This window comes from Leishmania infantum, chromosome 35 (genome assembly GCF_000002875.2).
Source record: "Leishmania infantum JPCM5 genome chromosome 35".
In the NCBI taxonomy this organism is placed as follows: Eukaryota; Euglenozoa; class Kinetoplastea; order Trypanosomatida; family Trypanosomatidae; genus Leishmania; species Leishmania infantum.
Genome location: NC_009419.2, coordinates 1,373,905 through 1,398,064, shown reverse-complemented (window position 1 = coordinate 1,398,064; position 24,160 = coordinate 1,373,905). Strand labels below are relative to the sequence as shown.

Below are 24,160 nucleotides of genomic sequence, written 5' to 3'. Positions count from 1 at the left end.
CACAGCGTGGCGCAAAGCAGTGCTGGACAGCCGCCGCAGCACGGCCCCAGCCTGCAACGCAACTCACCGGCCCCCACTTTGTAGGCTGCCCTACGGCAGTTATCATCATGCCGGTGGCCGCGGGGTGCATCCCTCGGGGTGGCTCAGGCCCCCCCCCACCAACAGGCGGTGTGAGGACCGGCTGGGATACGTCCGAATCGTGCTGACACTCTGCTCATCATATGGGTGGGGCAGAGGCATCCGCTGTCGCAGGTCGCTCCAACGCAGCGCCATCCAGGACGTGGCCGCTGACATCAAGCAGCGACAAGTTGCACTGGCCCTCCCCATGTCCTGTGCGCCTGACCCTGTCGGGGCCAGGGGCGGCTTGGTGTTGGCAGGGATGGGAAGGGGGGGGAGGATCTGCTTGGCTACCCCGGAGTGTGAGCACTTAACGTAGATGGCGTGCAGTGATGTGTCTCTCCGTTATAGAGGTATGAAGGACTGTAAAATGAAAAACGAAAAGTTGCTGATCGACATGGGAGAAATGCAAAGATGAAGAGCGGATCTGCGTGATTTTCGAGATCCGTCTGTATGGAAAGCTTCTATTGGCGATTCAAGCGCTAATTTGCTTGTCACATACCCGCCTTTTCTTGGTTTGTCTCTTCTTTTGCCTGAGCCTTCTCGTGGCATTCATTGAGGTCGTTGGAGACAATCCGGCAGCGACTAAAATTGGTCTCCCTTTTATCAAGGAGCGTACGCGTTCTGCAGGGCTTCATGAAAGCACAATGCACTTTTATGTCATCGATTATTGCTGTCATATTTTCTTTTGCTCTTGTTTTTTCCGTTTTACTGAGCATTGGGCAAACAGCTGACGAAGGGCAAAATGCGAAATGCCTTGATCTTCTCGGGTCAAGGGGCACATGCCAAGGGCATGTGTCTTTCCCTCCTTGATGACCCCGCGGTTGTGCAGGTATGGGAACGCATGACAGATTGTATGATGCGCAATTACGGCATCTCACTGCAGCACATCATCCAAGAAAACCCAAAGAAAGTAGCGGCGCGTAGCGACGCTTTTGTTGTCGATGAAGTCTGCAAGCGGCCCTGCACAGAGGTGCTGAATATGAAAGAGTCCACACGATGCACTCACGCGATCACACACCCAGACGGTGTGATGCAGTTAACGTACCTAACGCAGCCCTGTGTTCTTGCCGCACAACTTCTTGCATACGAAAAGTTGAAGCATGACAATCCACAGGTATACAATAGGCAAATTTCCTGCATCGCCGGGCATAGCCTAGGTGAATTTACCGCGCTTACAGCTCTCGGTGTCTTTAGTCCCGAGACCGCTCTTAATTTGACCTTTAAGCGTGGTCTGCTCATGGAGCAGGCTTGCGATGGTGTCCCGCGCGGAAATAGAAAACTATACGCCTGCAGTCCTCAGCGAGCAAATCTCAGCGACGACAGCGAGACGGCAGACCGAGTTTTTTTCGCGCTTCTTGAGGAGGTCGCACAATCTCTTGCGCACACATCCTCATTCGTGGAAGTGGTGAACAACAACATCAGGCATCAGCAATACGTCGTGGCTGGAGACCTTGTTGGGCTAGCTGTGCTGGGAAAATGCCTGGATCCGCAATACCGGGCAAACTGTGCCAGCGGTGAGGATGTTGAATCCCTTGTAAGCCATGCTCTCACATCCGTCCGCATCGACAACAGAGATGGTGTGGCAAGAGATCCGAATATTGCCCACGATGGGGATTTCGCAACGTCATCAGCACAAAAGTACGGCTCAAGATCAACGTTTCGCCGGTTCATCAAGGGCGCGGACGACGGATTTACGCCGTCACTAGACGAACTTACGCACCTCACCTTGGAGGAGGACGGTCGCAGTGGCCTTAAGAAGAAATCATGGTTTGTTCCTCTGATCATGGAAGTTCCATTTCATTCGAGCAAGCTTCGGCGCGCCATGGATGCGTTTCTTCCTGTCCTGCGCACAGCCCTGCCAGACGAGGCGGCACTTCGTGAGCTGTTATCGATTTCCAAGGACGGAATTCTCGATGAGGAGCGCCGCGTCCACCCTCTGTGGATCACGAATTTGACGGGGAGGGTATTTGACCCGTTGAACAGGGCTTTTCAGCAGAGTGCACTTGAATGCATGAAGAGGGCGAATATTGGCGAAATCCGCCACAAAGGCCGATTTGAGAGCACTCTTGTGGTCGATACATTTAACAGCGGCGCCGCGGAAGGAAATGTGAGGGAGATGACGGCTGCAGTGCTGGCAGCTCAGCTCGCTCACCCTGTACAATGGATAACAGCAATGGAGGAAGTTGTTGTGGCGCAAGGATGCTCACACATTCAAGAAGCGTCGCCGAAAAGGAACACATCGGAAATGTTTAGGCGCGCTTCGTTTTTCTCTGAAGATGACCGAAGCCGCAGCATTTCACTTCAAGTGTCTTCCTTTCCAAGTGAAGCACCGCTTTTCTAGTTTCAGGGTTTTCAGTTCTTTTTTTTTTGAGAAGTTGCGCATCTTCGGCCTCATGGGTTTATTTCAAAGTTTGAGACTTTGTCGTGTACACTTCAATATAGGGATATACATATGTCTGAAATGTAAGTCTATAGGGGCTTCATTTTATATTGTCCCTGACTTCGCAGCTCCACAAAAGCACCTGTGGAAAAAAAAAGACATGTTTTTCCCGCGCTTTCTTTATAATGACGCTGCTTCGGTGGCCTTTTTGTGTTGCCGATTCTCGAGACTTTCGCTGAAGTGCACGCGATCAAAGAGAGAAACCCCACGAAAAAAAAAATAGAGAAGGAAACAGCAACGCCTGACCGCTGCTCCCAGCAACCTGCTTCTCTGTGGGGGACTTCGCACTCCGCTCAAGATTTTGTCAAAGGGCTTTCTTATTTTCTCTGCTGTCTGTCTTCTTTCTATTCTTTATATTTCTCTGACACCTGATTTTACTGGGGATAAATATATACCTACACCATATCCTTCGCAACTAAACACCTTTTATTTCTTTTGTTCTCCGCTTCTTATTCGAAACGGTTTGCATCAGAACCCCAAACAACATGTATCGGGCCAGCCTTCTCAAACGAAGCACCCGTGGCCTCTTTTCCTCTACTTCAGGCAGGCTGCTTTGGTGGGGATGCAAGGAAAGTGATCTTCACCGCCTTGCTCGACAGCGCCCGTGGTGGGAAACGGCTGCCATTTTTACCGGGCTTCTCGCCTTTGTAAATGTGACGAGCGCATTCTTTTATGCACTGAACCGATGGTATCAGCGCTGGCGACCCTCAGGAAATGAGCTGCACATTCGCGATTCGATCGATCAGAAGTTGTTTTCAAGGCCTGATCTAGCCGTCGTTGCCGTGCGAATGTTGCTGCATCATGCACTCAGTAACACACACACACCATTCGGATGCCCTATTGTGGCACCTGAGAATTACCGAGAAGAGGCCGAGGAGATTGCAGACTTCATTTGGAAACTTAGCACAGATCAGCCGATGTACACCTTTCCCGATTTGTGGGCGATGTTCACAGCAAAGGCAATGGCTCGCCTTGGTGGACCCAATGTAGTGCCGTTTCGCGGTCGCGATGACCCACCTGAGTTCATGACACGTGACCTGCTCCTCGCATTTCCGCGTTCGCTGGTTCACGAGGACGACCGTGATGTCTTGAACATGAAACGTGTTTTATCGCGTCAAGGATTTTCATTGGAGCAAGTTGTTGCCTTGATAGGGTGCAACCGTTGTATTGGTTTTCACGACGCTGCGAACTTTCATACACGTGAAGAGGTGAAGCCAAAGATGAAGCGGCGCCCGGGGGCGATTGGGCCTAGTGACGACGAGTTTCACCTGCCTGGAACGATTCAGAAAACTACGATGGACCCATATGTGTTTGGTTCAGAGTACTTTAATCTTCTGCTGGATTACAAGTGGCGCCAGCCAGGTTTGTTTCAGCAGCGAAGGAAGGGCGCGTACAGGTGTAACGCGAAGGAGCGCGCACGCCAAGTAACCTTACTCGATCCTTTTTCTGAGAAATCGTACGAGTCGCAGCAACGTAGGATGGGGCCTGCTGAAAAAGCGCGGGAGAGTAGTAATGCAACGGACAAACGTATACCGGCCGCTCTTGGAGACGGCGATAGTGCTCCAGATCGTGGTCGCTTTGATCGCAGCGGAGAGGCTCAGTTCATTCCGGGTGCGCATAGTGCTAACCGGAGCGATAGTGCGGAGAGTAGCAATCGAGAACCGGACATCGCTGGCGATCCTGACTACGAAGCTGAGCGTGGGACCGTGTCTGTTGACGCGTGTGAGCATGTTTCAATGCGCGGTGTGGACGTTATGCTTTTGGACGATGCTCTCACGAAAGGCTGGCTGTATCAGTTTGGGGATAACGAGCTTGAGTTCTACGCCGCCGTATCGGAGGTGATTTTGAACATTCAAGGCAGGGGCTACAATCCGAATAAGCTTGCAATGTGGAAGTGAGCAGATACAAGGCCATTCAAGTTGAAAAGAGTCACTTTTGTTCGTCAGGCGTGACTGAGCATTAACCTTTTTCACATCTGTTTTCTTGTGGGGATGGATGACCATCTGCACATCTCACAAACAAAAAAAGGTGAGGCTCACGTAGGGCGGTGGCTCGCACTACTGAGAAACTAATTCCTGGGAAAAGTTCCGGTATGTTTTCCCGCACCGGATAACTCGATGCATTGCTGCAACACTCAACACGGCTGAGGAAGGGGTCTTTCATGCTCGTTGCGCCACCTCTGCAACGGCCATTTTCCATATATCCTCCGCAGCTTGCTTGGTTTTTACTTCACATTGATGCCTTTATCTTGAGCGCTCTATCTTCCTTCCCTTGCATCGCGTTTTTCTTTTGGTGCCCCTGGTTTATATATATATATATATACATTGGTTGATTGCCAAGGCTGCTGTTGCGTTTCACACAAGAAGTCAAGTGTCCACAGTTGCACGTGCTGGTTTGCCAGCGCGGACAGCAGCATCAGGAAAAGAAAAGATATTTACGTGCTCTTCGATCCTTCGCCTGTTTCTCTGTTTCTCACGGCTAACCCTGTGGTTGCGGTACTGTGCAGTGCTGCATCTTTATCGAGACCTTCACGCTCCTCTTTTTCCCCTTTTTCTTTTTGACATCATACTGTGGTCATCTTTTTCATTGGGAAAAAATACGGAGGAGAAACCGAACCGATTTGGTGCTTGAAGTCTTTACCTTGACCTTATTTCTGCTCTTGTACTGGGCTTCTCTTCGCTAGCTGTGCATTACACCATGCTTCTACTCTGCTGATAGTCCGTCAATAATGAGCTCCAGCACCCGAAGAGCTGCAACGTCGGTCGCCTCAGCGGCGACTGCCACTGTTGATGGGTATCTGCGCAATATGTCAAAGCGGCTGCGCATTCCGGCCGCCGAAGGCGGCCGCGGTACACGACGAAAAATGGCCATGGTGACATCCGCCAGCGTACCCGCTGACCCAGCCGAAACGTGTAACGTCACGGAGGAGGACCGGAGCGACTTGGCCGCCGACGTGGACGAGTGGGATGAAGTGGAGCTTCCAGTCGCCTTTTCTCCTGCCAAGAAGGAGGAGGAAAGTGAAAGCGACAGCTTAGCCAAGAAGGGTCTGACTGATGACGGCGAAAGTGAGGCCGTGAAGCATGAGACCGCTTACGCGGTTTCAACTCTCAAGACAGAAGTAACGACTACGACAAGGGGTGAGGCAGATACTGTAACATCGAGTAGCGTGAAGGAGGAACTTGTGAACGTGGACGAGGAGGCGGCTGCGAGCGATCGACCCCTGATGGAATGGGCGCAACTGCCGCTTGTGGGACGGTCGCGCGCTTCAGATACATGGCGGCAGCGTGACCCAGCTTATGAGGCCATGATAGAGCAGAGGGATTTGCTAGCCGCAAAGCGTCGCTCAGAGCGCATTCAGCGCGTCTGCGAGTCGCTCTTCGCACTCCTGGCTGTGTTCATTCGAGCCCGTCTGCTCTGGCGCGAGTCGTGCCATCCCAGGTTCGTTAAACAGCTTCTCCGGCTCCATGTGTCGCGCGGAAAGAGCCTGAAACGCTCACGCTGCGAAGATCCTTCCGGAAAGGTAACAAGTGCTTACGTTTTTCTCAAAGCCGTAGCCACCGCAAAGGCGCTGGTGGCAGAGTCGACAAAGTCGTCGCATCGCAAGCTCTCGCTTGCCCCAGCGTGGGTGACGTGCGCAAAAGACGCGGTGCAGAATAAAACCTCGGCGGCCGTGAATGTACTCATTAAAATCATCAACGACCACTTCAAGTTAGTGGCACCGGCAGCTCCAGCTTCGTCGAGTGGACGCGAGACACCTGTTAGTGCCGCGGCGTATACTGTTGCTCCGCCGTCTGCGGAGCAAGACTTTTCCGACTGGTCGGTGCCTGTCAAACTAGGGTTTCTCTTCACGAAGATAGCAGAGTGTGATTGCCGTGTCTCAGCGGATGCGCCACTCGAGTTGCCCCATCCCCTTTACTTCTCCCTTGTGTTTCTAGCATTGGCGCGCGTGGCGGGGCTGAGCTGCCGTCTTGTGGTGGCGAAGCTAGCCAAGACGCAGCTGGAGAAGGCCCGCGCAGCGGGGCCTGCCGGCGGCGCTGCCAATGGGTACAACGACACAAGTGAGGGCAAGGACAGCACCGCAGACGGTGACATCGAAGATAGCACTCGCCGGCCGCTGCGAATTCTTTCCATTTTTGAAGGCCGCGAGAAGCGCAAGGCATCGGATCGCACCAACGCTAGTGGGGCTGCTCGAGCGGGCAAGGGGTCGAAGCGGCAGCGGCCCTCAGCAGGGCCGGCAGAAGACACCAAAGACAGTGAGGAGCTCAAGTCAAAAAAGCTGCCCACTTCATGCTACTGGGTGGAGGTGTGGTCCGCGGAGCGCGAGAGCTTCCTTTCTGTGAACCCGTGCCAAAGCTGCGCCACCCTTTGGGGTGCATCATACACGCTGTCAGTCTCTGGTCACGTGGCGGTGGACGCGACGCCGCGGTACATCTCCAAGTACAGCACCGCATACGCCTACGGTCGTCGCCTCGGCACCTGTCGGCAGCACCGATTCCTGTGGCGCAACGAACTCGCCTGGGATGATACCCGTGAGCTGTCTGAAGTGCTGCGTGCCACTTTCAACGTGGCTGCGCCACACACGAGCTCGCTGGCGCAGCGGCAGCAGCAGCGGGAGAGCCGGCAGCTACACTTCCTCATGTACTCAGAGGCCGTGCCCACAACGCTGAGTGCTCTTCACCGCCACCCACTCTATGTGATAGACTCCGACCTTGCGCGGCATGAGGGGGTATACCCAAAGGATGCATGCACGACCGTGGGAAGCGTGAAGGGTCGCCTGGTCTACAAGCGTTCCGCCATCGTGAGTCTGCGGTCTCGTGACGGGTGGCTGCGCGAGGGGCGCAGCCTGCTCACGGAGGACCAGCCAGCGTACAAGGTTGTGGCACCACCCGCCTCTCGCCCGTTTGCGGCACCGTCAACACTCTACGGTCGTTGGCAAACACAGCCGTTCGAGCCACTGCCGCTCACTGCAGGCGATCCTCCGAGCATTCCTCATCACGGGCGGACGTCGTGGTACATCTTACTCGACAAAGCCCCGCCACAGGGAATTGTGCACCTGACCCAGCCCCAGATATCTCGCGTGGCGCGCCGCATGAAGCTAGACTTCCGCTTGGCTGTGGTTGGCTTTGAGCGCCGCCGCACCGACGAGCACCGCCGCGGGCACTGGGAGACCGTCATCAACGGCATTGTTGTCAAGGAAACAGACAGCGTCGCACTCCTTCGCGCCTACGAGGAGTGGGTGCAGCTGGTGCAGGAGCAGGAAGCGACGAAGCGAAGACAGCGTGCGTTTCACTGGTGGCTTTTGCTTGCGCAGCGTCTTCTGGCGTTAAAACGGCTGCAGGATCAGTACGCCAAGGGGCTCGGCGCCGGCGCGATGCCGATGCAGTGATTAGGGTTGTTCCTCGTGTGTTTTTTCAGCGTGCGCAATCTTTCGAATGACGGCTAACACCCCAATGCGTGGTGCCAGGGCCCAGTGCCCAACTCTGTCGAGAAAGCCAAGCAGCCCCCCCATCCCTGCCAATACCAAGCCGCCCCTGGCCCCGACAGGGTCAGGCGCACACGACATGGGGAGGGCCAGTGCAACTTGTCGCTGCTTGATGTCAGCGGCCACGTCCTGGATGGCGCTGCGTTGGAGCGACCTGCGACAGCGGATGCCTCTTCCCCACCCATATGATGAGCAGAGTGTCAGCACGATTCGGACGTATCCCAGCCGGTCCTCACACCGCCTGCTGGTGGGGGGGGGCCTGAGCCACCCCGAGGGATGCACCCCGCGGCCACCGGCATGATGATAACTGCTGTAGGGCAGCCTACAAAGTGGGGGCCGGTGAGTTGCGTTGCAGGCTGGGGCCGTGCTGCGGCGGCTGGGTGGGCGCGTTGCCGCAGCGGCTGTCCAGCGCTGCTTTGCGCCACGCCGTGGGGGCCTGAGACAGGGTCGTCAGGTAGAGTGCAGCTTGACTCCTGTTGGCTGGCATAGAATGGACTTACGAGAAAGGAAACGAAGCACGGGTGCAGCAATTACGGCGGCCCTGACGTTTGCGTTGTTTTTTATCCTTTTTTTTCCGCATCTGCATTTTTTCCTCTCTTTCCGTGACGCACGTGTGTGTGTTCTCGACCGCTGCCGGCTTCGTGTGGTGCTCTGCTGACACCCGGCGTCCCTGCAGATGGGGAGGCGAAAAAAAACGGCCGAGCGAAGCAAAAAATAGCAATAAAAAAGCTCTTGTCGTCGAGGGTGGCAGAAGTTCAACCCGTTGAGAGAGGGATGACGACCCCGGCCTCCACGAAGCCTCCAAACGGCTTCAATGGATCTGGGGGAACGTCAGTGCCACTAACACCGTCGCAGAGAGCACCTTAAAGCTTCTGTGAGTGCGCAGGTCTTGGAGGAGATGCGCGTGAACGTGACTTGGCTGCCTTGCATCACCTGGGCCACGCATGCCCAACTCATTGGTTTCGTGCATATCGTGTCATTCGCCTTGTACGGTCGTTTACAGTGTCACCATTTCCACTTTGTGCACGCACTTTCGATCTGCGCTCCTTCTTCAGTATTCTTGTTGCCACAACCACACAAACTCGCGTGCGTGTCCCAGCTTGCTGTTTCCTTGGTGGCCTTGTACCTCACGGACCTCTTGTGACGAGCCAGCTTTTATACCCACATCCACGCACCCACTGCTCCCCCCTCCACACACACATACATATCTTCACATCTTCCCTTTCCATCCGAACGCGTTCATCTCATCACGTGACTCTGCGCTGCTCCCGCCTCTTGCTCCTCAGAAGACCCCCTCCCCCGAAACACACACACACACACACACACATACACACAAGCGCAATGTATGCCCAGCACATTCAATCCACCCCAAGCAACAAGTTCCCTGTGTTCCAGGGCGTGTCGCCGCGCGTGACGGCGCAAACCTACCAGAGTCACCGTGGCGAGTACGTCTCCATCATTTTTGAGCTGACGGGCCCGGGTGAGTTCAAATGTGGTGTGACGGGCATGTCGGTAAAGGTGGTTGGCGTGCCGGAGGCAGTGGAAGTGAGCCGCGTCTGCGAGTTTATCTGCTACGTCGATCCTTCCACGGGGGATCTGACGTACTTTCAGCACGCCATGCTTGATGACGAATTCGACTTTGAGGTGTACCGCCGCCTCGTGAGCCTGACGACCAAAGTACCACAGCTCTTTTGAACAGCACTACACGAAGTTAGAGGAGAGCGCGACAATGAACGGCGTGATTGCCCATCGTTAGTGATGGATGAACTTCAAGCCAGCAAGCAAAGCAGATGGAGAGGTGTTGCGCCGATATACGCAGACTCAAACAGGGGAGCCACGCCAAGGTATATCGTTACTCTCTTTCCACGGTACCCGCTCGGAGACAGAGAAGAAAGCGCGCTGCTGGCGCTGACATAGAACATCTGTCGTCATACTGAGAGGAACCACGAGTGCGCGCAGGAATACAAAACATGAACGCAACGCTCGATTGCACACAAGGCCGCTTTGTCCCTCCGCTCCTCTGTGCTGCGTATGATACAAGATAGCCAGAAACCAACAGAGAAGAAAGCAGCACCAGTAGAGTCGACCGGCTCAGTTGTGGAGAGTCTGTGCTTCTCTTTCTCTCCGTCGGGTTAGCCTTAACTCACGATGCGTGGCATCGAAGACGAGATGAAGCGATCCGCGAGAGAAGGCGGCTGACCACGGGTGCACGTGCGTGAGTGCGCTTGATTGCTTCTCCCCCTCCTCCCGCTCTCATTCACTCTTCACATGTGTGCGTGTGCGCGCGCGTCTTCGCGCGGTTGAGCCTTTTATCGTTTACCAGGTGTCCAATGATGTCTGCAGTGAACATCAGCGGTTCTTCTGTTTTCCTTTCCTGCACAATAGTGCGTGTACGTGTGCTTGCGTGTTTCCGAGGTTACCTGTACGCGTTCTTTCTCTGGTCTCCTTCCATACATGCTAAGAAAACAGATCAAGACAACAAGAAAACCAAAGAAAGGGCGCATGCGTGAAGGGCAGCGTACTACGGCGCTTCCACATCAACATGATACGACTTCGTGTTCTTGTCTCACCAGCGCTCTCCCCGTCCTCGAGCGACGCAAGCAAAGACATCAGCCTTGTGCTTCCGCTCTTTCGCATACATACGCACGTTTCGGCCACAGAAATATGCAGAAGGGATGAGTTTGTGTGTGCATGTGCGTGTGCGTGCCTGCTGTGGCTATGGTACACCGCCCCCGCTCCCCCTCCTTTTGCACTTTTCGGTCGTGGGACTCGTGCACTCCGCCATCATCGTGTGTCGTGCTTTGAATGCGGTGTGCGCGCCTTGTGGTTTGACCACACCGAACCCCTCACTCTTGCGCTCTGCTCGACTGCCCCTCTTCTTTCATACTGCATGTGTGCATGTCTGCTAGTGCACTTGGCGGGTGTGCGCGCTCCAATTGCTTTGCTTGGGCAATTGCTACTGTGTACACCACGAATACGCTCGCATAAACAGCCCCACTCACGCGCGTGTGAGACAACCTTCACGTTGCTTGAGGGTCGAGAAAGTGTGAATCGAATCCACACACGGGTAAGCGACCATCATTTTATGCCTAATGCAGCTCGATGACTGGTGCACGTATCGCGAGACACTGCTCTACGCACGAGAGCTAGCCGTGCTTCTCCCGTCGTCGTGGAGTGGATTGCCGAGTGAGCAGTCGGCGACAAAGGCTTCCTCGTCGCTGTCACATTCTAGTTCGTTGCCGTCTCTTGCGTTCGTGAAGCGAGTGGAAGCGCCTTTGCTGACGCAATGGATGACGGCGGCGGCAGCGGCACCCGTCACTTGCCATTGTAGCAGTGCAGGTGACGGTGACGAAGACATGGATCATGCCACTGCCGTCGTAGCGGCGCGTTGGACGAGGATGCTGGGCATGTGGATCGTCTTGCGAGTAGAGCTCCTGTGCAACACAAGTGGGGGAGTGCTGACTCTCGAGGAAGAGTACGAAGTAGGACGCTACAGGCAGTATTTCATGCCCCTTGCGTGGCCGGTGCTGGATCAAAGCATTCGAGAACGGCTCGCTTCGCATTTGTGCGCATTGGCAGAGAAACGGGGGGCGAGCCAGTCAATGGGCGGCACCAGCTGCGCCAGTGACATGGCTGCCTCTTCCTCCTGCGGCACCCTTCTCAGGAAGGATGAGGAAGACGAACAGGCGTGTGATGAGGTGTGCACGCGAGCTATGGAGGCTACCCAGCGTGTGGCGCGCGAGCAGCTCCGCATCAGCTGGGACGCGTTGCACCCCAGCAGTATTCCTGCTACGGTAGGCACCAAGCTGAAACGGCTTTCCGTGCAGCAGAGTCGACACCATGAATCTGAAACTGGCTCTTCACCGCGACCAGTCGTAGTGCACACCAACTGTCTTGGTGGCCTCCTACACGCTCTGATACGTTTTCGGCTTCGGCCGCAACGGCGACATTCAGACCACGGCTCGGCGCCGTGGCTGACCTTAACGCAGAATGCACTCCTTCACATTGGCTACGACCTGCTAACCAAAGTGAGGTCGTCCGTGATCGAGCGCTGCTACTACCTTATCCCCGCCCTGCTCGACTATGAGTCGTGCTTACTCTTTTGCGAGGCGACACTGAAGGAGAGCGCAGCATTGCAGGCGCATGAGAGGGAACTAACGAGGACGCAGAGCATCCTGCGGCTCACTCTGCAGAGTTTACTGCAGTCTGCCCTCGGCATGTATAGGCGTGTCATTGATGCCTTGTTGGTCGACTACAAGAAGAGCGCTTGCAGGTCGTCTGCAGGTTCTACTCCACGACTTGTGAAGGTGTCGGCACCTCTGTCGCCGGCGAACCCGCTTGTCGCTCGAGAAGCCGCACAAAAGCAGTACGCACCCGATGCCGTCGTTCCGTTGGAACCACCAACCCACCCGGGCGCTGCTGATGGACTCAGTGCATCAACGGTGATGCGGCTCTCTGAACCCGCTTTTTCTATCCTGGTGGAAGTGCTGGAGCCGACTTGTGATCTACTGCAACGCTACCCCGCGGACTGGAATGTCCTCTCGACCAGGTCGCTCACAGGCCCCGATGGGCGCGACCAGTGTGTGACTCCTGGTGGCCACACAGCAAGGGAAAGGGGACTGCTCTCGCCTTCATCCCGCAGGCAGCACCAGGTGAGCCAGCAGCCACAGCGCTCTACTGCCATGGATGTGCGAAGAGAGGTAGTGTCTTTTCTTGACTCAGAGGTGCCCAACTGCTTTGCCGCTGCTGCGGCAGGGTCTGGAGCGGCCTCCAAGAAGGCGCAGCAGCAGGCAGCCGCAGATGCATACCTTACGGCTACATACCTCTCCACGTATGGGCCACACTGGCTATAAGCGGAGGCAGAGAAGCACGCGATCCTCTGCACCCGTTTGAGGCAAGCCGGCCCTCTCCTCGTTGCTATCAAGCTGCTTCATACGTATGCGCTGAATACGGGACATACAAGAAAGAAATAAAACCTCTTCACAGCTCCCCTCCTCCCCCTCACACACACACGAAAAAAAAAAAAACAGCGTTGATACACGTTAGAGGGGGTGAAATGGCTCTCTGTTACGCTTTTTCTTGAGTGTGTGTCTCTTGATCGGCAGCCAACATGCGAAGTGGTCTCCCCTCTCACTTTTAAGCTTTCAGAAGCCCACCCCACGTGCAACGTGCGCCGCTGGAACTGTTTGCTGCCTTTGGGATGCTGCGCGTGATGGTTGTCACTGGCCCGCCTCTTCTTTCTGGAATCACTCCGTCACTCTTCTCTGCCGCTCTTTTTCTTGTTTTTTTCTTCGTGTACTATTCCAAACGTGCGCGGCATCTCAGCTTGCCAGCCGTTGATGTATGTGCGCGTGTGTGTTCCACTTCTGTGTTGTGGGTAGTCGCTGAAGCGCATGCATACTTTTCCGCCTTCGATATGAGTTCGGCGCTTCTTCCTCTTGCTTTGGACTCAAAAGAAAAGCTGGAGGCGACGTCGCGCTCACAAGTGCGCGTTTTGCCTCACCCACACCCTTCTCCAGAGAGACGCGTGGGCGGTACCCAGTGGCTGTTTCTCTTCACCATTGTTTCCGCTTTTACAAAAAGTCAACGACACCATCAACGGTGCGAATGCCAAACATGCGCTCCACCGCCGCCAAGAAGTCGTTCCACCCACCTTTCAAGCATACAGCTCCGTGCACCACTGCAGCATCCACTCGCGCGGTAGCGCGACAGCTGCACCGCAGCCAGGCGTTTGCGCTACATGCAGCGCCCTCCTTTGCAGATGACCCCCGCGCACCAAATACCTCGTCAACTCCTGCACCGCTCGCACCAGATACGACTGTCGCGGCGTCCGAGCCCTTCACAGCGCCCAAGACGGCATCGGAATGCGACGCTGTCACCCCACCGCGAGGCGGGACAACCGATCCTCTCCCCAGCACCGAGACTGACGTTGCCCTCGCGAGGTGTAGGCCTTCTCGCTGGCAGCTACAGCAGCGCATCGACGCTCGCCGAGCCGAGCTCGAAGGCGCGAAAGCGTGGTCACTCGTAGCAGACACGCTGTATTGGGTGAGAGTTTCGCAGGCGGCGCTGCAGCACTTGGCAGACGCTAAGGCAGCAGGCCAGGTGGAACAGGTATTGTCAGAGCTTCACATTGACCCGCTGACAGTGCTATTCTCAGCGGAGGAAGGTAGCTTCTCTCACCAGTGAATGAGCGCTCTTCTGTGCGCACGTGCACTCTTGCGGTTGACAGGGTGAGGCACCTGGGATGCTCCCGCTAGCTGCACATTACGAAAAGGCGAGCAACAATACAAAGACAGAAAGCGAAACCAAAAAAAGGAGCAAGAGGACGGCATTTTGTCTTCACCTTGATGGCTCGCACTTCGCCGATGATCGCACTGCTTCCCTTTTTTTTGCTTCAACGCTGCTGTTTGCCGCTTTTGGTATCTTTTTTTTTTCTTACGCTGCGTCACGCACGAAAACAATCAAGTATGCAGATCACTTGAGACAGGGCACCAGTCACAAGAGCGGCACACTAATCGGCTGCGGTGCGGCACTAACTGCGGCGTTGCAGTATGCATCCTGGCGATGCACTTCGGTAAGGCCTCCGTTCAAATCGAATCCTGCACCTACCCCTTGTCTTTTCAGTAGTAAGTGAATCGGCCTCGGTCGCGCACATGCCCAGCGCCATTAGTGCTTGGAGCTCGATTTCCTGCTCCTGTGACTCTCTTCTCCCCTGGTGATGCACGCGGGACCGACAAGGACGACTTTCTCGTTTTTCATCCACCGTCAACTCCGCTCGCTTTGCGTTTTTCGGCTTCTCACTTTCACGACACCAGTGAGCGGAGGGCACTGCCGTGGCTGTGTGATGTGGCCGGCAAGGCTGTACAGTGGCCGCCTCGCCTTGGCGACTGCAACCACCGCTGGGCGGGGAGAGAGAGCCTACCCAAGAGCCGAAGCGCAAGTGGCGCCACACCTCACGGTTCTCTCCTCTCCTGCCATCACACTCCGGCGGATGGCGCACTTTTCAAGCACGCCGACCAGCTTGTGCTCTCGATCCCCCACCTCACCGCTCGATGCGCTTGTGGATGAGGTGAGCCCCTTCATCCCGGCAACATTCACCTCGATTCCGCAAATCTCACGTCAGCTGCCGCCAGAGCTGATGGAGCGCGTGTGTGACCCCGTCTGCGGTGGCTTGCGGCCCCTCTTGTCTCGCTACGCGGAGCGCTTTGAAAGCAAAATGATCGGGCAGGTTCACGTGGTGCGCAGCCGCCTCAGGCAGAGAGAATCGACAGCGCCGTGCCGCCGGGCCAACGCGGGTGCCGAAGCGGGTCACTCGTTCGCCGTTCCATTGCCCTCGTCTGGTAATGCCGCTGCTACAGCCCCAAAGTCGAACTCGGTGGACCTCCAGGCTATTTTCACTGAACTCCAGGAGCTGTTCCCGAGCTACCTCGTGCCAGTCAAGGCCCTCTGGACGACTGTCCCGGAGGCCGAGGAGCAGCAGGTAAGGGCCCGCGTACTCGATGCTCTTCGGTCGCCGCAGCACAGAGCATGGCTCACCTTTCACGAGCACCCGGCGCACTGCGCCTCTCGCAGTACTTCAGCTGATGAGGGGGAGCGGACTCACGTGCTCGAACACGGGTATGTGCAACTGCGACTCGACCCTGCGGCAGGCGATAACAGGGCCGCCGCGCCAATGCCGCAGTCGCCAAACACGCGGATGGCGGGGCATGAGGTGCAGCCGTACGAGTGGTACCGGGTGGCGCGTGTACTGCCGACCACAGCAAGGGAGCTGCTCTTCTCGGGTGAGCTGCAAGAGCAGGCAACCCTTCTCCTGCCACCCGGGCGGGATGTCTGGCACGTTTTGTTGAGCGCGCCTGCTCTGTTTGAGCTTCGCTATGCGGCCCCCACGACCGTCCATAGCGGGCAACAGGCACGCGTGCCGACCCTCTCTGCCGAGGCCTCTTCGTCAGCGCCCGCTTGCGTGACGTATGACGCCACGCCGCCGCCATCCTTATGCGCCTCCGTCTACGTGCGCTTTCGACTCGAGGAGCGCTTCGTCCCAACAGACATGGCGGGCGCGCACGAGGAGAGCATACTACGCGAGCTGGAGACACTCACTGCAGACCGGGCGGCAAGCGCATGCGGCCTCAGCTCGCGCCAGCGACGCCGCAAGCGCAAACTGCAGCGCCAGCTTGCCTACCTGCGCAACCCAACCCCATACTTCGACGAGCGGGTCCTAGCACAGCATCTCTTCGACCTTCTCCCGCTGCGTGATGGGGTGCATCAGTCGGCGCTCTTAGGATCGTTGCCGCAGCCTGCCGTGCAAGCTTTTCCTCAAAATGTGACGGAGCTTTTACAAGCACGGAATGATTTGTTTCAGCTATCCGATGCGCGACACGGCATCCTGGTGCAGCGCGCCGATGCCCCCAAAGTCGCTCAACGCTCCATCGAAAGCGTTACTGGGGAGGAAATACTCCTGCACATCTTCTCCTCCTATTCTCTCCGTAGCGACCCGCGAGAAGGGACGACGATCAGCCGAAGTCTCCCGCGACTGCCGCGACTTGTGCGTGAGCGACTTTTCGCCATGCAGGATATTATAGCCGAGGTGCTGCTTCTCTACCCTGACAAGGTGGAGGTGCTCGCGGACCGGTCCTCCAACATCTCACCCCTCTCCTTGTCCTCGTCGCCACACACCAGCGAGGCTGATGAGCGTGCCTTGCGCGAGTTGCGAGCCGTCCGCGGTCGCCGCGATTTTTTGGTCCCATTCCGTTTTGTGGGGGAGTGGCAGGCTAAGTTAACAGAAAAGTACACGAAGCAGCAAGAGAAGGACGCGACGAAGAGTATGCGTGCCCGCCAGAGAAGCGAAAGCAGCCACCGTCGACCGGCTCGATACTGACCAGCGTTCGCGAAATGGGTCGACTGGCGAGAGGCAATCGTGGTGTCCGCCGGCCATTCAGGGACGGTGCGTTTGGTGCAGAGTGCTATGGGTCTTTGACTGCCGTTTCTCGCCCTTTTTCTCTGCGTGTGTGTGCACTTGCGTGTTCTTGCCTTTGTGTGCTCTTATCGATCGATGTTCCTCATCCGGTATGCCGAGTTTTCGGTATCCCTGCAGCTGCCGTGCGCGAGCGCACGCGTGCGTGTGAACGAGGGAGCTCCAACGAACGCCATCTTTTCGTCACACAAACACAGAGGAAACAGGGTATCTGACTACCGCGCCGTTGCCCGTCGTACAGCTACTCCATTCATGTGAAAGATCAACTAAACGATAGCCATGAAAACTCGACTTGACGAGTAACGACTCGACTGTTGTGTGTTTTTGCATGACGCGCATCGAGGGAGTTGGAGGCTGAGGCCGGCTTCTTTTAGTCACCACGGAGCAGCATTGCTTGTCGCGTCTTGACGTATCTGCCTGGCCACCACGTATGTGTCTCTTGGTGTATGCGCATGTTTGCTCTACCCGCGGGTCGCTTCTCCGTCTCGCTTTTGGCAGTGTCTGTGATCGCGCTCTTTGTCTGCTCACGCCCCGCGCTCTCCCTGTCTCTCCTCGTGGCGACTTGTATCTGCTCTTCGCCATCCACGTCCTCCTTCGCTTCGCGTCGCGTCTGACCTGACCTGCTCTCGTTCCCGCCTGTGATCAGGTACGCTCGCGTATTGTCCACGGCACAACGGGGCTATCGCAGGCGTCACAGACAGAGACGCGCACGCAGCGCGCCCATACGCACACACACACACACACACACACCTACACATCGTTTTTATCAATCTCGCGCACCGTCTGCCGCCGAACAGCTGCGATTCTCTGGGAAAGTGCTCTTCGCCGGCACGACTGAAGCGTTTTTCCTTTTACCTCTCTCTTGTTTTTTCTTTGACGGAGCAGTACGAAGTGATCGACGCGCATCTCAACCTCACCTCTTCGGCGACGACGACTGAGGACATCAAAACAGTGCTGCTTATCGACGCCTCCTTAAAAGAAAACGAAGAACTTGCTTGACTCGAGTCGCTTTACTCCACGCAAGCTCGAGAGGGAGGGGAATGCCTGTCGCCCCCGCTGCGGTGGACCAGCGCCCGTCCATCTGGACGCTCTTCAAGCAACAGCGTCTGCCGGCGTGGCAACCCATCTTGACACCGCAGCACTCGGCCCTCTGCCTCATTGCGGTTGCAGTGGTGTGCTTGCCACTGAGTCTGTCGCTCTTTCACGCGAACGCGTCCGCGGTGGACATCACGGTGCGCTACGACCATCAGCAGCAATGCTCGTTTGGGTACAACAACACCGGCGCCTTTCGGTATGAGGCGTCGCCGGGGAACGTGTGGCAGACGGGTTGCGTCACGGATGTCCCGTTTCGCGTCGACAAGCACCTAAAGGCACCGGTGTATGTCTACTACGGCCTTGACAACTTCTACCAGAACCACCGTCGCTTCTCCAAGTCCAAGAGCGACGCGCAGCTGGCCGGGCAGGGCGTCTCCGCGACGGCCATTGCCTCTGCCACGTCGCCTCTCACGTACCCAGGCGAGTTGCGCCACGCCGGTGATCAAGGCATTAACCTCTTGGGCACTTTCTTCCACTACAGCGACTTTGTGTATGTACCGGCTGGACTGATTCCGTGGTCCATGTTCAACGACACATTCGCCCTGTACCGCATCACTCACCACGAGGCCGCCGCGGTGACGGCGCCGTCGCTGCGGCTCATCTGCAATGGCAGCGCCTTTTCACGCTTCACAAACGAGCCGCTCGACGGTGCCGGCCGCTGCCACAAAAAAGGCATTGCCTGGACGTCGGACGTAGAGTTCAAATACAAAAAACCGCACTTTCCACCTCCTTCGTCGCTTCGACCCGTATGGAGCGCACCAAAATGGGCGTATGAGGCCGCGGACGGTGATGTGAACCCCAACCCTCCATCCCGCATGCCGTCCGACAATGCTTATTTCAACGAAGGCTGGTACGCCGATGAGCCTGGTCACCGCATTCCAGTCACGACGGACGAGGACTTGATGGTCTGGGCGCGCGTGGCCTCACTGCCCAAGTTCCGGAAGCTGTATCGCGTCATCGACGAGGACCTGGTGCCGGGCACCTATCTGATGCGCATTCAAGAGCATTTCAACGCGGCCAGTTACGGCGGCACAAAGAGCTTCTCACTAGCGACGCTGTCGTGGCTCGGTGGCCGCAACACTTTCATGGCGTGGATGTACTTCACGATCGGCGCCGTCTCTGCCGTCAGCGGTGCTTCTTTTCTGTGCATTCACCACTGGTACGATGACCGAGCCCTACGCGCCGTGGCGATGCTGCTGAAGGACGACTAAGGCATCCTTCTTCAGTCTTATGCGCCGCTCTTCTGTCTTCTGTGTTTGCGGGGGTGATGGTGAACTCGCGTGATCCAGATGATGATGATGACGAGAGAGAGGGCGGGCGAGTTCGTTGGTGCGCTCACGTCGATTCTTTGGCGCTGTTTCGCGGCCCTCACTCACGCATTTTGTGGTGCGGGCCCGACGGTCCTTTTTTTTTTCGTCCGCTTTGAGCTCTTTCGGAGATTTCTTCACGAATCGCCGCCCCTGTTCTCCACTTGCTCTCTCTCTCTCGCCTTTCTTGTGGCCCTGTTTTGCCCTCTCGGGCGGTCGAGCTGTCGGGGGAGAAGACATGCCACATTTGCAGAGTCGCAAGGAGGCTACCCCATCCAGAAGGGAAGAGACAGCTTTCACGGCGCATGCATGCACGCACGCACTTGCGTTGGTGCTTCCGTCGTGGCACAGTCTCGGGAAGACAGGCTGAAAAAGAGAAAAGGGGAGGACGTGCCCGCTTTCGATCTTCGATGCAGCGCGCTAGCGGGTGGTGGCGTGCTGTTTTATCTTTTCTGAGGGGGAGGGCACGTCGGCGTCGCCAGCACAGTCGGCGGCCGTTATCGCTTCCTCTCCTCCTGTGTGTGAATGGCAGCTCTCCCTTCGGGACTGCACGCTGCGCCCTGCGCTCTTGTGCAGCCTACCTTTGTCGCCCCCCATTACTCTCTCTCCCTGCTATCCTTATGCTGTTACCGCGCCACGCATTTTCGCCCCTCTTCCTTTCAGTCTTCACCTGCTCACTCGTGCCTAGACGGAGGAAGCCGAACCAAAACGGACTCCACATCTTCTACGCACCTTCTACGGTCTACCCCGCCCTCTCTTCCCTTTTGCCTTCCTTATAATCATGGCACTGGACTTCGACGTAGACGATGCGCCAACCTTTCCTGAACTCGTGCGCGACGCTCGCCTCGATGTCACGAAGGGTCGCGCGATGACGGCGTGCTGGTCAGAGTTGACTGATCAGCATACATTTTTCAGGGACGTCGCCAAAGAGGGCCGCACTCGTGGCGAAACCCTAGGTGCTGTGCTGACTGCTGTTCAAGGGATCTGCCAAGCTCTGCAGCGTGTCGAGCTCTCCAATTCTGAGGCTAGGGCACCCTCGCCAGCTTGCACCGCCCTCTTTTCTTCGCCGGCACAAGGAGCAGTAGGGGGTACGCGGCCTGGTAGCCGGCTCGAGGAGGTGCAGACATTCGCGCAGGTTGCCCGTGCATATGTCAGCCTGTACTGCTCTACACCAATCCCGACGTGTGCGCAATGGATGAGCTCGCTGCAGCCTGTCTTTCCTCAGCCCCCGAACGCGGCCAGCACAGCCGTCAACGGCGCGAGTGCATCTCGCTTCGATGGTGATGCGGGTGCTGTCCCCGCTACACCCGCATCGTCTACGTTATGCCGCTACTTGACAAAGCTGCGTCAGTCAGTGGATGACGTCACGCAGGAGTTGCCTGGCAGCGAGGTAGATGGGAAGGATGGTGGCTTTGCCGAGGAGAAACTGAAAGAGCTGGTGATGTGCTGCGTGACGGTCGGACGACGGGTGACACGCCCGACCATGCTCCCCCCCTTAGACGCACTCCTGGTGCGCGAGATGGTGAAGGTGCTTCAGGACTTTGTGGAGAACTCGACGCTCGAGTGGTGAAGTTTCACATCGCAGAGCGCGCACAAGAGGATGAAGCGCAGTGTGCTGCTATGACCAAGGAGCAAAGGGGACCATTTTCAAGTTTCTGCCCGTTTTCCCTCGCTCCCCCTCCCACAAACTCCCCCTGCCTCTTTTTGCTCTCTGCTTTCATGGGTGGCAGCGTAAAACATATCCGTTAGGCTCCTCGGCCGATAACTTTGGCTCGAGTAAAATCACTGAAAAAAAGAGAAACGAGCTAAGCAGAGGAAAGGGCTGTCAGCAGACCGCGCATATGCGCCACAAGCGTGGAAGGCCACTTTTCCCCCCGAGAGAATGGACGCGGCTAGGAAAGGTCGTGGTGATGCACTTTGGAGCCCTTCTCGCTCGGTCAACTCTTCCGCCCCCGCCACGAGCCCATGTGCCACTCTTGTGTCGAGTCCCTTTCTCTCTGTAGGTACGTGCTGCATGAACTTTTTCTTTTAAGCTCTTTTTGTCGTCGGTATCTGCATCTCGTTCTTCGGGTGCCGCATGCGACTTATCGCGCATCTATTTTGCTCCTTCACACTACCATGCACCCCTTAAAAAAGGAAGAGGCGACTGCCCCTCTTTCCTTGATGGTCTTCGGACATAGACACTCTGAGTTTTGACGCCGGGGTGCGAACAAGGCTGCTGTTGCTCCTGGTGCATGCGTAGAAGCCCCGAATCGTTTCTTTTTTTTTAGTAGACCTCTCAGCTGAACAAGTCTCTAGCGATAATCGCCGCGGGTGGTGTGGGGTGCGCGTGTCTCCATTACGACGTCCCCGGAGGGTCCGTATACTTTCCACACACGAGAAGTAAGCGACACACAATGGGTAGCGGGTATCTGAAGCGGAAGCGGCAGCGCCAGGAGCTGCTGAACGACTTCTACTCTGCTCTGTCGTCCTCGTCATTTGACACTACTGGTGACCAATTTAGCAAGCTGGTGACGCGCACCGTTTACCACTACCCCTCGTCCCTCCCGTTCCCCGTGCTCCTCGATGACGACTTCCCCGCTGAGCCGTACCGATCCCGCAACAAGGACATTAAGAGCGCCATCCACTGGGGACAGCGTAAACTTCTTCTCTCTGAGATTCAACTCCTCTCCATGTACTGCCGGCCAGAGATCTCGTATCACATCGTGTATGCTGGCGCCGCTCCTGGGACCCATTTGGCGTTTCTGGACGAGATGTTCTCGTGCCGGCACACGTGGGAGCTGATCGACCCCGGCCAGTTTGACCGCGCGGTGCTGGAGCCGCGCGCAAACTTCAGGTTGCGCAACGAGTTCTTCACCAACGCGACAGCCTACGGCATCAACGCGCGCCGCCTCACCGAAGTCCTCCCAGCACTTGGCTTTGTATACCAGAACGCTGCGGTTGACAGTGTGCAGGCTGACAAGAAGGCGATTCACGAGCAGCTTCAGGGCATTGTTGGCACGCTGGACGTGGCCCGTGGTACCGAGGATATCCCTGCCATGTACGAAGCGCCGCTGTCGCTTCCTAAAGGCTTGGAGCTGCTGTCGCAGGTTGCGCTGGAGCGCAATAAGCCTCTGCTCTTCATCTCGGATATCCGCTCCGGCAGTGTGGCGCTGCCGAACTTCGAGGACCACGTGGCAGAGAACATGCGCGCGCAGGAGTGCTGGACAAACATCTTGCACGGCGAGCACAGCATGCTTAAGTTCCGCCTTCCCTACACCAGCAAATCGACTAAGTTCGGCGGCCAGGGCGGCGTGCGTGAAACGCGCCTGATTCGCGAGGACGGCACTGTCCCCTATCTACGTGGTGACCTGCTGCTTCCCATCTGGACGCGGCCAACAAGCACGGAGGGTCGGCTTGTGGTGCCACAAGGCGCCTTCCAGAAGGACTACAACGTAGCCCACGTGGAGGACCAATTCTTCTTCTTCAACTCTAGGGTTCGGGAGCAAGTACACTTCAATCACCTGGTCGTTCATGACGGCGAGCTCGATCATCACTACGACGCCGCAGCGGAGGTGCACTGCCTCCTTACCTACTTGCGCTTTATACGGCCAGAGCTGAAGACCGCGAAAACGGGGGAGCTGCGAAAGGAGGTTCTGCGCGTGGCGCACTCCATCACGGCGCACCTTGGCATCACTTTTGAGGATGCTATTCGTCGTCGCGACGCACTTATGATCAACCACGCCAAGAAGAGTCAGAACAAGGCGGTGGAGGGCCACAAGGACGACGCTTACGGCGACGAGGAAGTGGAGGAGCAGGAGGCGAAGAGTGCTGCATCCAAGGTGCGCGCTGGCTCGAACGAGAGCGCCGCGGCGGCGGACGGCGCTGCTGCTGGCACAACAGCGCCGGTGCCGCTGTCGGAGTGGGAGCAGACGACGCGACTCATGGTGCGTCTGTCAAACTACGACCGCAACCGGCCGGTGTGGAGCCGGAACGTGAGAGAGGAGGAGCACAGCAAGACTAGCGGTTTTTGGGTGACTACGAAGATGCCACAGGCGTGAAAGGGCAAGTGATAAAGACATCGTAGAAGCCTTCGCAAAGTCGTTGGCCGTCTCCGCTCATCGCCGCTCTCCGCGCGTATTGTTGTCATGGGCTTTTTCCTCGTCGTTGCTCACGAATTGCGCGACCGCAAGCGGCACTCTGGCACCGCCGCCTGTGCGAGTGTTCCACGACTCTTCTCTCACCTCAGCGTGTGTTGACAGTGCATGCACGCGCCTTCAGATCTCTATCTTCGCGGCCACTTTGGCGAGCCGGTTCGGGGTAGTTTCGCGCTTTCCAAGCTGTGGCGCTGCGTGACTGCACAAGAAGAAGTGCACGCAGGTGGTGACGCTTGTGTGGAGAGATAACACAGGTCTGCGGCAAGAGTGGTCCAGCGAGAAGGTGCGCGATGCGTGTCTGCGCACGCACACAAGTGGCCGCTAAGGCAGACACGATGCACCAACGACTGCCCCCTCCCCCTCTTTCCCCTCCCCCTCCCCCAAACACACGGAGACACAACAGCTGGGGTAAACGCGCGCGTGGAGAAGATGGAGTTAGGGAGATGGTGCCCTCTTGGCCTCTGCTGCCTTCGCCCCTTTGCGTGTGTGTGTGTATGCGCCTGCGCACGTGCGTACGCTCCTCGTCTACGCCGCTCTCCGTCGACGTCGTTCTCTTTCTCCTTGAACTTCGGTTGTGCTTCCTGTTCTTCGCCGCCGGCTCTGTCGGTC

The 24,160-nt window shown here is 56.9% G+C and overlaps 10 protein-coding genes across 10 annotated transcripts; all 10 read left to right on the top strand.

The window, feature by feature from the left end:
- Window positions 1–862: 862 nt before the first annotated feature.
- Window positions 863–2,461, top strand: LINJ_35_3520 (conserved hypothetical protein; the record flags this gene model as incomplete). Its single annotated transcript, XM_001469119.2, has 1 exon — window positions 863–2,461. The coding sequence occupies one exon, from the start codon at window positions 863–865 to the stop codon at window positions 2,459–2,461; it is 1,599 nt and encodes a 532-aa protein (XP_001469156.2).
- An 887-nt stretch (window positions 2,462–3,348) lies between these two features.
- LINJ_35_3510 (conserved hypothetical protein) lies at window positions 3,349–4,458 on the top strand (the record flags this gene model as incomplete). Its single annotated transcript, XM_001469118.1, has 1 exon — window positions 3,349–4,458. The coding sequence occupies one exon, from the start codon at window positions 3,349–3,351 to the stop codon at window positions 4,456–4,458; it is 1,110 nt and encodes a 369-aa protein (XP_001469155.1).
- A 965-nt stretch (window positions 4,459–5,423) lies between these two features.
- On the top strand, window positions 5,424–7,946 carry LINJ_35_3500 (putative DNA-repair protein; the record flags this gene model as incomplete). The annotated part of the gene is made up of 1 exon (XM_001469117.1): window positions 5,424–7,946. The coding sequence occupies one exon, from the start codon at window positions 5,424–5,426 to the stop codon at window positions 7,944–7,946; it is 2,523 nt and encodes an 840-aa protein (XP_001469154.1).
- A 1,437-nt stretch (window positions 7,947–9,383) lies between these two features.
- On the top strand, window positions 9,384–9,737 carry LINJ_35_3490 (conserved hypothetical protein; the record flags this gene model as incomplete). The annotated part of the gene is made up of 1 exon (XM_001469116.1): window positions 9,384–9,737. One exon carries the CDS (start codon window positions 9,384–9,386, stop codon window positions 9,735–9,737), a length of 354 nt encoding a protein of 117 aa, XP_001469153.1.
- Window positions 9,738–11,134: 1,397 nt separating this feature from the next.
- LINJ_35_3480 (conserved hypothetical protein) lies at window positions 11,135–12,895 on the top strand (the record flags this gene model as incomplete). Its single annotated transcript, XM_001469115.1, has 1 exon — window positions 11,135–12,895. The coding sequence occupies one exon, from the start codon at window positions 11,135–11,137 to the stop codon at window positions 12,893–12,895; it is 1,761 nt and encodes a 586-aa protein (XP_001469152.1).
- A 763-nt stretch (window positions 12,896–13,658) lies between these two features.
- LINJ_35_3470 (hypothetical protein, unknown function) lies at window positions 13,659–14,228 on the top strand (the record flags this gene model as incomplete). The annotated part of the gene is made up of 1 exon (XM_001469114.1): window positions 13,659–14,228. One exon carries the CDS (start codon window positions 13,659–13,661, stop codon window positions 14,226–14,228), a length of 570 nt encoding a protein of 189 aa, XP_001469151.1.
- Window positions 14,229–14,760: 532 nt separating this feature from the next.
- On the top strand, window positions 14,761–16,917 carry LINJ_35_3460 (conserved hypothetical protein; the record flags this gene model as incomplete). The annotated part of the gene is made up of 1 exon (XM_001469113.1): window positions 14,761–16,917. One exon carries the CDS (start codon window positions 14,761–14,763, stop codon window positions 16,915–16,917), a length of 2,157 nt encoding a protein of 718 aa, XP_001469150.1.
- Window positions 16,918–18,053: 1,136 nt separating this feature from the next.
- Window positions 18,054–19,319, top strand: LINJ_35_3450 (conserved hypothetical protein; the record flags this gene model as incomplete). The annotated part of the gene is made up of 1 exon (XM_001469112.1): window positions 18,054–19,319. The coding sequence occupies one exon, from the start codon at window positions 18,054–18,056 to the stop codon at window positions 19,317–19,319; it is 1,266 nt and encodes a 421-aa protein (XP_001469149.1).
- An 877-nt stretch (window positions 19,320–20,196) lies between these two features.
- Window positions 20,197–20,985, top strand: LINJ_35_3440 (conserved hypothetical protein; the record flags this gene model as incomplete). The annotated part of the gene is made up of 1 exon (XM_001469111.1): window positions 20,197–20,985. The coding sequence occupies one exon, from the start codon at window positions 20,197–20,199 to the stop codon at window positions 20,983–20,985; it is 789 nt and encodes a 262-aa protein (XP_001469148.1).
- Window positions 20,986–21,811: 826 nt separating this feature from the next.
- On the top strand, window positions 21,812–23,455 carry LINJ_35_3430 (conserved hypothetical protein; the record flags this gene model as incomplete). The annotated part of the gene is made up of 1 exon (XM_001469110.1): window positions 21,812–23,455. One exon carries the CDS (start codon window positions 21,812–21,814, stop codon window positions 23,453–23,455), a length of 1,644 nt encoding a protein of 547 aa, XP_001469147.1.
- Window positions 23,456–24,160: the final 705 nt, after the last annotated feature.